The following is an 11,512-nucleotide window of genomic DNA, read 5'->3' on the forward strand; positions in this document are numbered from 1 at the left end:
AGGACAGTCATCCCCCTAAATATTGATCTTTGATCTGGTTTTAGATGAAAACAATATCAGAATGACCTAGTTTTTTTAAAAAAAAGATAATAAATTTACATAGTTACAATGCTCTATTGTTGCTGTGAATTACAGTTGAAATTACTTCAACAGTGGTATACCAATGTAGACATCATTTATGTATAAAAAAATCCCAAAATTGAGTATTTAGAAAATCAGATGATAAATAGCACCCTTGAGTCTGGTAGCTTTCATTAAAGCAGAACAATGGTAGATGCCATCCTATTGGCTGAGGGATTTACCCAGCTATCTGGCATTCTTATAATATACAAGAACCAGCAGTCAGTCTCCACTTGAAATCAGAGGGCAGCATCACAAACACACAACAAGGAAGATGGCAAAACAATTGTTACTTTTCCTCCTAGGTCTCCTGTCCTTAGGTGCTGTTCATGGATCCTTTCTGGGTAAACTTGCTTCCAAGAAGATCTGTGCAGATGATGTGTGTGAATGTAAGAATACATTTTATTATTTTTTAATGATCTAATGAAAAAATCAACTAATTCTTCTTTGTAGTAACTTTTGTCTAATGTGTATATTTGATGAACATTATTTCTGCTGCTCTGTATCTCAGTGTCTTACTACGGAAAACTAATCTTGTTTTTGATTATTGGATGCAGCTTTACTACTTGGGTTGTTTTATTTATTTTGAATGAAACACAGCTATAGAGTGAGAGGCATAAGTCACTCAGGTTTCCTAGTATTCTGTCATGCCTATGCCTTTCACTGATACAAAATTCAGGATCCTAAATGTAGTTATTTAAATATTTTATTTTGTTTTTCTCTTCCTTCCAGATACTATTTCTCTGGCTAGAGCTCAAAAAATGTATGAAGGCCCCGATTGTAGATTCCTTAGCTTTACGGAAGGACAGCAGATCTATATTTACTCAAAACTGGTGAAAGAAGATGAAGAAGATGAAGAATATTGGGCTGGCAGTGTAAGATGAGATAATTAAAAATACATATTTAGCTTAACAAATGATCCTCTTAATATTATTCTGATTACCTATTATCAGTGCATTTTAATATTACAATTAGCTGATAAGAACAGGGTAGAAGTTAGGGATGCAAATATTTGTGAAATGTTATTTTATTACATTTTAAAGAAGCAAAGATAATTCATAACAAAACCAAAGTAAGTTTATGCGATATTTTGGCAAGAAAAACAAACCTAATACACAGGCATTTGAACATCCTGAAAAACTGGAATCTAATAAAAAATGTTTGGAAGTATTTGAACTCTAAAAAATATATGTTGCTAGTCAGTCCAAGTCTCAATAGTTTAAGGAAAACTTAAGCATTCTCTTTAATTACAAAGAGTCTGTTTTCCTCATTTCAGCCATGCAGAGGTGGCCATGAAGAGGGATGAAGAAAGATTGATTTATTTTCTTTACCTGTAAGATTCACCAAAACATGTAAAATTACATTTTAAATTCACTCATGCATTTATTGTTTGAATTTGTGAAATCTGAGAAAAACAAGTCCCTTAAGAAATGCCTATTTGCTTAAAAAATAAAAATTAAGACTTAAAAAAGTTCTCTGGCTGCTAAAGAGCTTTTGTAAAATAAACGAAAACCAAAATCATAAGATCTGTAAGAAGGGGCCACAAAAAGGCGCACACACTCTTTCTTTGGACTATCTTAGTTGCTTTAGGTTCATTTTAAGTTTGGCTCTGAGCTCTAGGAATTCGGAGTGAAAGCAGGGCATTGGCATTTAGTAATTTTCATTGATAGAAGGAGGATATTAAGAGTTTCTGGAGGAGAGCTCACATTAGCTTTTCTGACTGGTGCACATCTGCCCTTAGGTGTATGGTCAATGCCTCCCAGACCAGATGGGAAACATGGGCTATTTTCCTAGCAACTTGGTTGAGGAGATTCAGGTGTTCAAGGAAGCCACCAAGGAACTCCCCACCACAGTAAGTATAAGCTGATTTTAGGAAAATGCATCAAGAAATTTACAAGATGCTCTTAGCAACTCCTTTCAATAGTAACTTTTTTTCTGAGACCTAGTTTGGGAGAGCATTTAAAAGATTGTTATGTTGAAAGTAAGTGAACTTTATTCACTGACTTTTATTTCAAATGCAAGTTAGATTGGTAAGGAGGCCATGTATCTTTTCCTCTCTCTGTCCCTCTGTCTCTCTCTCTCTCTCTGTCTCTCTGTCTCTCTCTCTCTGTCTCTCTGTCTCTCTCTCTCTGTCTCTCTCTCTCTCTCTCTCTCTCTCTCACACACACACACACACACAAACCAAAATAGTAATAGTATCAACAGATTAATTGGTGGTCACAACTATTTAATGAATATTTGTCCTAAAAAAATTTGAACCTGTATTTAAAAGAAATCAAGATATCCTGGAAAAATCTTTGAATGTCTTTAAAAAAAATTTTATGCAGCATAGATTTTCTTCAAGTGTGGGTGAAAAAAGTACACTTTTTAATGCTCTGGGGTCTTATAAACCTAGAACAGAAATAACATCCCATATGAGCTACTTTGCAAGGTAGTTGTTTTAAAGCTTTCCTCCTGGAGCTAATTGTTGTACTAAATAATTTCCACACATTGCCCAGCCTGCACAAATGGCCCTCCCTTGTCATCACTTTTTAGCATAAAGTTTGAATATGTCAAATAAGCATAAATTAAAAGTGTATTTAAGAACCTTCATTTTAAGCCCTTTTTACTTCAAATGATGATTAAATTGTTAAAGCTTTACTTACTTTAAATACAAATTTCCCTTTGGTTACTTCTGATTCATATGCAGAACTTACATCTACTTCTCTAGCCCTGTTTGCTCAGAGCAATCTCTTATTTTTGTTTTGCTTTTTTTCCCCCCACAGGAACTTGACTTCATGTGTGCCTAAAAATTTACACACAATCTGCACATACAAAGGAGACGCCAAGAATGAAGAAAAATCACACAAACCACAATAATTTCTGATTTCTGTTGCAAAGGTTTGTTGCCATAAAGGAGGAATGTAATTTGAGACTAGAGGTGGAGATGAAGGAGGTTCAATAGAATCTTATTTTCTGCCAATCTGGTATCCCCTCTTCCTCCCAAAGTGGGGCCAAGGTTGATGTTTGGCTCTTGTGGGTAAATAGATGCAAAGAATTCTTCAGCGTAGAGTATTTTTTTAGACAGCGATCATAGAGAAGATAAATTATTTGTAGTTCTTTCCAAACAGTAGTTCTCTCCAGCTCTTAGCCTCTCTGTCTGAAAATTTTGTAGGTCACAAGACTTTCCTTTGAATATGATGTTTCCTACTTATTGATATCTCCCAAACAATTGCAGTACTATAATCTACCTAAAGGGCTGTTTCATCGAGGAGTATTATTGTTACTTTTAATATCTGATGCTATTGTGATGTGAAGGGTATTTAAACATGTTGGGTGACTTGCATTTGTAATTGTTTGGATTATACCTCTAAATTTCTTTTTAGAAAAATATCTTATAGATTGTTTCAAAGGAATGGTTTTACCTTCTAAATGATCTATTTATACCTCCTTCAATTTCGAATAAAAATGATTGTATATGGTCGGGGTAAAGGTAAAGGTAAAGGTAAAGGCCCTCCCGTTGATCGTCGATTTGCTCGAGCGGGCCCAGTAACGTCTCCATTGGAGACTTTGTTGTTACTGTGTTTGGCATATCGAATACTCTCAGTAGCTTGCCGGGCTCTCCGAGAGGGGTGGAGGAATCGAACTCGGGTTGGCCATGTTGGCCGCTTGTAAGGCGGACGCCCTACCCGCTGTGCTATCGCTCCATATGGTCGGGGTGGGTATCAAAATATTTATAATGAAAGTTTCCCTTGACTATACATCCTTGATGGAATGTTATTCAAGCTTTACATCAAAAGAAACAGACAAAAAGTAGTTCTGGATTATTTCTTTTTTTTTTTAATTTTGAATTTCTTCATGTCTAAATTTCCTCAGATAAAGACAATGTGTCTTCAAATTTGGTAAAAGAATACAAATTTGTTGTTTCGAATAGATCCACCTGCTTTCCTAATTTTCAATTAAAAAAATTTGTGCGCTACTATGCATTACTTCTAATGTAACCAAGAGTTCTTGTTTACATGTAATTAAAATATTTGTGCTAACTTTACTGTTTCTGACTTTTAAATACTTTCTCTAACAGTTTTCACTGTGGGGTATGTGTAAACTCAAAAAGGGGCACAGCACAGTGGCGGTGGCTCTATCTCTCCCGCCGCCTGCGTTCAGTAGTCTCACGCCACTTCCCCCACCCCAGGGAGATTGATGCTAATGGGCAGGCAAGGGAAGGAACGAGGGCCAGGCTGGTTGGTCTTAGTTGCAGTTTATTCCAATCACACCAGTCTCCCTTCTCTGCCTCTGCCTCCTCTTGCCCATTCTACAGTTTCATTATATCTCTCTGGATGAGGGATTGGGGTAACAATTACACATAGGTGCGGTCACAATCAATAGGGGTAGAATTCTTTCTCTCAGGGAAAGTTGCTCCTAAAACAGATCCTCACTCAGCAGGATGACCCACCCTAGAGTGTAATCCCATGGGTGTGTTTCTCCTCTCCTTGTCCAACAAGCATATAAGCATACATAATATAAATGATTTTGTATGAGTACAGTAAGAAATATCTTAGACTTATAGAATTGCCTTCCTAGGGCCATCTCAATCTCAGACTACAGTGCTCAGGCCAAATAGTCTTTCCCACCCCTAGCAGGATCCTAGTCTCATTGTTACTTTTGGATCATGACAGCATTTGTCTATGATCAAACTCTTAACTTATAGTTAAGAATCGTGGCACTTTGGCCTGGCCCATTTTGATGCCAGGGTAGCTCACCGCTTGCCCTAGGTCTATTCAGTCCCTCGTCGGGACCCTGCTTTTGGGGTGTTAGAAACTAAGAGCAACTGAGGCTTAAGTAGAGAAAGCAGATGCCCGGGAGTGAATAATATTCAAAGCCAATCAAATCCTAAGTTACAAAGCATAATGTTAATGGTCTTCCTGTATCTATACAAAAAGGGCATTGCTTTAAAGCAAACTGTTCATAAGGCATAAGGAGAGGAGAAAGGCAATATTTCACTCATACATATAAAATCATAGATTTCTGAGGAATCTGAGCTTACAAGTTAACAGAGTCTGATTAGGGGGAAATCTGATTAACTGGTTGGGGAGGAGAGCATAGGGAAGAATTTACAGATAAACAAAATGGAATGGAAATGCCTCAGGAGCACTGTGATGGGTGTAACCAGATAAACCTAAGCTCTTTGTGGAGGAAGGACAAAGCAATGTCATCCTACATCGTACAGAAAGTTTATGGTGCTCAGGGACGGGATTTGTTCCTCAGTTTTCTATGGTCTGATTATTCTACACACATAAAAAAAGGCTAATTAGGATGAGTTGACCTTGGACACCAAGGCCTTTTTCAAGCTGGATACATTATGACTTTGGTAAATATGTATTTAACAAAGAAAATCAGTCAAATAAAGGATATGAAAGACATGAACCAAAAACTGAAAGCCCACTATTTAATTACATCTGTGATGGGTTTAGACACCCTCAATGCCACAAGTAAAAGCTCTTACAGGAACTTTAAACACCACTAAACGTGCTCTAAAAGTATCATTCTTAGTCTTTGGAACTTGGTTAGTACATAGAACCTCTGAGTCCAGAGAATACCTTCAGAGCTAGAATTCATTTTTTAACAAGGCTTCCAGGAAACCTGGATATATAGTGTATGGAAGAAAAAACTTTCTGTCCTTTTAAGTTTACTAGATGGCTCAGGAATTAAACATATAGAAAAAGTAAACTAATGAGATAAATGTATACTAATTTTAGAAATACTTTTTATGTCTACATGGTAATTTTCGAGGAAAAACCAAGAATGAAACTATTAGGATAGTTTTGTTTGGTTTTGCTTTTCTGTTTTGTTTTATTTTGGTGACATACTGGGAAATACTCAAGGGTTACTCCAAGTTATGCATTCAGGAATTCATTCTGGCAGTGCTCAGGGGATCATAAGGGATGCTGGAGATCAAACCCAGGTTGACCATGTATAAGGCAAGCACCCTACCTGCTGTACTAACTGTGCCCCCTTAGGAACAAATGCTTCTAAGAGTTTTTAACATTTTCCTTCCTGGGTTGTAGTGGGTGGGGAGGAGTAAGTATACTATAGAACATTATATATAGAGAGAATAAAGAATAATATATAGAATAGTATAATAGAGAATCTGGACATAGGAGGTCTCATAAGTGGCAGTCATACTTATTTGTGATAAAACCATATGCATAGTGGTCTCCTCTCAAGGAATTATGCTATATAACCTGTCAGATACTTTAAAACTGAGAAATTGTAATGACACATTTAGATCATTTGGAATTTCTAAATAGAAAAAAAAATTTGAACCACTTTCTGGAATTACATCATGTTTGGTAAGTTTTCTGCTTCTTCTTCAAAATTATCTGAAATTATTTGCAATAGTCCCAAATCAATTTTCTAAGACCGACCAGCAATTGATTGGTGACAAGCTGTTGAGTGAATGAGTATAATTTTTGACTTAAAGTGTATGTCCACAGTTCAGTACCAAACAGATGAGGGTCATCTACATTCCAGTGAGGGCACCTCATCATCAATATGTGAGATTCCAAATATAATTTGCTCCTCTGTGAGACTTACAGCCAGATGGCTGGGCATGGAAACTAATCACATTTAGAATAAAGAAAGTAGAGTCATCTCATTTCTATAAGTCTCATTTCTACAAGTCTCATTTCTACTAGCAAAGGTGCAAAGAATCACAGTTCTTGGGAAAAGATCATTTAACTGGCAGTGTGTCATGTAAGTACCTTGAGTTTTCACAGCTAGATGGCAATTGCCACACTGCATGGATGTATAGTGTTTCCTGCTCCTGATACTGAAACTTCACATTTCTGGGTAACTTTTTTTGAAGGGGGCAATGGGGTGGGATAAACCCGGCAGTGCTTAGGGGCTACCTTCTGGCTCTATATTTGGAGATGCCTCCAAGCAAGGTTCATAGCACCATGCAGTGCCAGAGAGAGAATCTGAGCCCCCAGCATGAAAAGTAAGTGCTATGAACTTTGAACCATTCTCCCCTGATTGACTTTCTGAATCTCACTGTGACGAGTTTGATGTGAAATCTAAAGCATATGACTGTGTAGGTTGCCACAGGGAAGAAAGAATGAAGCTATGAAACAGCGACCCATCTGGAGACTGAGATATTGTGGCATCTTTTTCCTCTCAAAACAATGAAATATCTATGTAATATCTACTAGTGAGAAGTTTATTATGGTTAGATGACTAGAGTTCATAATTTTCTCTCCTTGTTGTGTTAAATAAGTTTATAATAGGGGCAATTTGAAAAGGGTATATTTAGTTGGTCCCAATATTATGTCCAAATGAGTGCATTACATATAATGCCAATCATTATGGATAATGAACATGGGGATTCTTTCATGTCATGTGACTAATGGCTCAGATTTCTATTATTTGTGTGATCATTCTCGTGTCATTTCAATGTATGCTCACTCATCTGCATGAAGGAATGACAGTGCCTTACAGTGTAGTTATAACTAACTTGGGAATAATTGTGAGGATTAAGTTGAAATACTGAATCTTCCTGTTGGTGCCCAATGCTGCACCCGGTTTTCTCCCTCTTCCAGATACTGGTAAGGGGCGTGGCCCCTGCAGAACTGGGCGTGGTCTCTGCAGAACTGGGCGTGGTCCATTTGGGGTCTGCGGCTGCTCATGTGGCCACAGTTATTTTACCCATATGCAGTTATCTGGTGTCACATCTCAGTCTACATACTGCCACAACAACATGAAAACATAGTGCAAATCCCCACCACGAGGTGAGGATGATGAAAAGAATCCAGAAGCCTCAGTAGGTGTTACTCACAAATGTAAGCTCTCTGATAAAGAATTCAGAGATGAACTATTGAAGATGTTCAATGAACTCAAAGAAATGGTGGGACAGATATCTAGTAAACTAAAGGAGGACATAAAAGAAACAATGGATCAGACAATCAAGAAATTACAGGAAGAAATGAGAGCAAAAATTGAAAAGCTACGAACAGAAGATTTACGAATAAAGAATTCAGTAGATGAAATAAAAAACTCAGTGTGTTCCCTCAACAGTAGAATAACTACAGCTGAAGACAGAATCATTGAGCTGGAAGATGAGCTGCAGGAAGCCTACAGGCAACAACAAACAATGGGAAGAGACCTCAAAATAGCTCTAAGGAGAATCAGAGTCCTAGGGGATGATTTCAAGAGGAACAGCATTAGAATCATTGAGTACCAGAAGGTCAGGGAAGCAATCCCAATGAAAAAGCCACAGTTAAAGAAATCATTGCTGAAAAGTTCCCAAAGTTGGACAATGCAGGCATCCATATTCAAGGAGCCTGAAGGATGTCAGTGAAAAGAGAACCTAACAAAAACACTCCAAGACATATCATAGTTAGAATGATGTATGCCCATGAATAGAGACACAATACTGCAAGCAGCAAGGTCAAAGAAGAAAATCACATACAAAGAAGTACCCCTTAGATTCATAGCAGACCTATCAGAGGAAACCCTCCAAGCCAGAAAGCAATGGTGGGATATAGAGAAAAAACTCAATGAAATGAACACTTCACCAAGAGTACTTTATCCAGCTAAACATTCACTCAAACTTGAAGGAACAGTACCCAATTTTGTGGATAAAAAACAGCTCAGGAACTTCATAGACTCAAAGCCAAACCAAAAAAGAAGGGCTAAAGGGCAACTGTAAGACAAGACAAACCCCTACAAGCACAACAAACCCTTACAGAAAGATGACACAGAACCCCATAATAATCTCTCTCAATGTCAATGGTCTAAAATCCCCAATTAAGAGACACAGAGTGGCAAAATGGATTCAGAGACAGAACCCAACATTCTGCTGCCTACAAGAAACACATCTGAACAGTCAGAACAAACACAGACTCAAAGTCAAAGGATGGAAAACAATTCTGCAAGCAAATAATTCCCTCAGTAAAGCTGGGATGACCATACTCATATCGGACAACATAGATTTCAGGTTGAAAAATATTAGAAGGGACAATGAAGGCCATTTTTTTAAATCAAGGGATAAGTACAGCATGAAGAAATCACACTCCTGAACGCATACACACCCAATGAGGGACCAGCCAAATACCTACAACAACGGCAAACAGACCTTAGGAAGGACATTGTGAGCAACACAATAGTAGTTGGAGACTTCAACACCACCTTATCACCTCTGGATAGATCAAGAAGATTAAAACTCAGCAAGAAAATAATGGCTCTGAAGGAAGAAATAGAAAACAGAAGGCTAATAGATCTATACAGTACTTTATATCCCCCCAAATAAGAATACACATTCTTTTCCAGTGCACATGGAACATTTTCCAGAATAGATCATGTGCTGAGCCACAAAAATATACCTCAACAGAATCAGGAAGATAGACATTGTATCAACTATCTTTTCAGACCAAGATGCACTCAAGATAGACTTAATCATGTACAGATGCAGAAAACCAAATCAAACAACTGGAAATTAAACAACTCAATGTTGAATAATGAGTGGTCAGGAACGAAATCCAGGAAGAAATCAACAGATACCTGGAAACAATTGAGAATGAAGACACGAGCTACCAGAATCTGTGGGACGCAGCTAAAGCCGTGTTAAGGGGAAAATATGTAGCTCTGCAAGCATTTCTCAGGAAGGAAGAAAGGGCCCACATAAACAACTTAACTTCACAACTCAAGATCTTATAAAAGAACCAACAAAAGGAGCCCAAACCAGGCAGAAAGAAAGAGGTCATAAAACTTAGAGCAGAAATCAATGACATGGAAACCCAAAAAACAATCCGAAAGATCAATGAAACTAAGAGCTAGTTCTTTGAGAAAAACACACACAGTGTTTTTCACAGTGTGTTTGTGTTTTTCTCTAAGAACCAGCTCTTAGTTTCTTTGATCTTTCGGATTGTTTTTTGGGTTTCCTGTCATTGATTTCTGCTCTAGAGAAAATAAACAAAATTGATAAACCACTAGCGAAACTCACAAAGAAAGAGAGAGAACTCTAATAAACCGAATCAGAAATGAAAAGGGGAACATCACAACGGAAACCAACGAAATTCAGAATATCGTCAGAGACTACTTTGAAAGTCTGTATGCCATGATTCAAGAGAGCCTAGAAGAAATGGATAAATTCCTGGATTCCTATCATCTCCCAAAGTTGAACCAAAATGAATTGGAATACCTGAATAGACACATTAATATCAAGGAAATTGAAACTGTAACCAAAAGCCTTCCCAAAAACAAAATCCCAGGTTCAGATGGATTCACTAGCAAATTTTTCCAAACATTTAAAGAGAACCTATTGCCAGTAATTCTCAAGATTTTCCAGGATATTGAAGAAACAGAACTCTCTCAAACAGTTTCTATGAGGCTCATATCTCTCTAATAACAAAAGGAAACAAAAACACCACAAGAAGAGAAAACTACAGGCCAATATCCCTGATGAACACAGATGCAAAGATTCTCAACAAAATACTAGCAAATAGAATTCAACAACTCAAAAAAATATCATACACCATGACCAAGTGGGATTCATCCTGGGGATGCAAGGATGGTTTAACATTTGGAAATCAATCAACATAATCCATCATATCAACAAAAGAAAAGATAAAAACCATATAATTATATCAATAGATGCAGAGAAAGCATTTGACAAGATCCAGCACCCGTTTATGATGAAAACCCTGCCAAAATGGGTATAGAAATGACTTTCCTCAATACAGTTAAAGCCATCTACCACAAGCCTACAGCAAGCATCATCCTCAATGGGGAAAAACTAAGAGCGTTCCCTCTAAGATCAGGGTGAGACAAGGGTGCCCACTCTCTCCACTGCTGTTCAATATAGTATTGGGAGTACATACAATGTCAGTTAAGTAAAAAAAAGATATTAAAGACATTCAGGTAGGAAGGGAAGAAATCAAGCTCTCACTATTCGCAGATGATATGATACTATACTTAGAGAGTCCTAAAACCTCTACCAAGATACTCCTAGAAACAATAGACTTGTATAGTAAAGTTGCAGGCTATAAAATCAATACCCAAAAGTCCATGGCTTTCCTATATGCAAATAATGAGAGAGAAGAAAGTGACATGAAAAAAACACTCCCGTTCACAATCATGCCTCAGAAAATCAAGTACCTAGTAATCAGCTTAATTAAGGACGTAAAAGACCTTTACAAAGAAAACTACAAAACACTACTTCAGGAAATAAAAGAGGACACGAGGAAATGGAAAGATATCTTCTGCTCATGGATTGGGAGAATTAACATTGCTAAAATGGCAATACTCCCCAAAGCATTGTACAAATTCAACGTACTCTCTATAAGGATACCATGACGTTCTTCAAAGAAATGGAGCAAACACTCCTGAAATTCATATGGAACAATAAGCCCCCGTGAAT

The 11,512-nt window shown here is 37.4% G+C and overlaps 1 protein-coding gene across 1 annotated transcript; it reads left to right on the forward strand.

Moving 5' to 3' along the window:
• The first annotated feature begins 394 nt into the window (after window positions 1-394).
• Window positions 395-2,909, forward strand: OTOR (otoraplin). The gene is made up of 4 exons (XM_056121632.1): window positions 395-509; window positions 853-995; window positions 1,862-1,972; window positions 2,886-2,909. Exons 1-4 carry the CDS (start codon window positions 395-397, stop codon window positions 2,907-2,909), a joined length of 393 nt encoding a protein of 130 aa, XP_055977607.1.
• Window positions 2,910-11,512: the final 8,603 nt, after the last annotated feature.

This window comes from Sorex fumeus, unplaced genomic scaffold (genome assembly GCF_029834395.1).
Source record: "Sorex fumeus unplaced genomic scaffold, SorFum_2.1 ptg000044l, whole genome shotgun sequence".
Lineage (NCBI taxonomy): Eukaryota > Metazoa > Chordata > Mammalia > Eulipotyphla > Soricidae > Sorex > Sorex fumeus.

What these genes read in the sequence shown, in the direction of transcription:
- OTOR (XM_056121632.1), top strand. Translation starts at nt 395, where the DNA reads ATGGCAAAACAATTGTTACTTTTCCTCCTAGGTCTCCTGTCCTTAGGT. An exon ending in TGCAGATGATGTGTGTGAAT is followed by an intron (nt 510 to 852) that starts GTAAGAATACAT and finishes TCTTCCTTCCAG; the next exon opens with ATACTATTTCTCTGGCTAGA. An exon ending in AAGAATATTGGGCTGGCAGT is followed by an intron (nt 996 to 1,861) that starts GTAAGATGAGAT and finishes ATCTGCCCTTAG; the next exon opens with GTGTATGGTCAATGCCTCCC.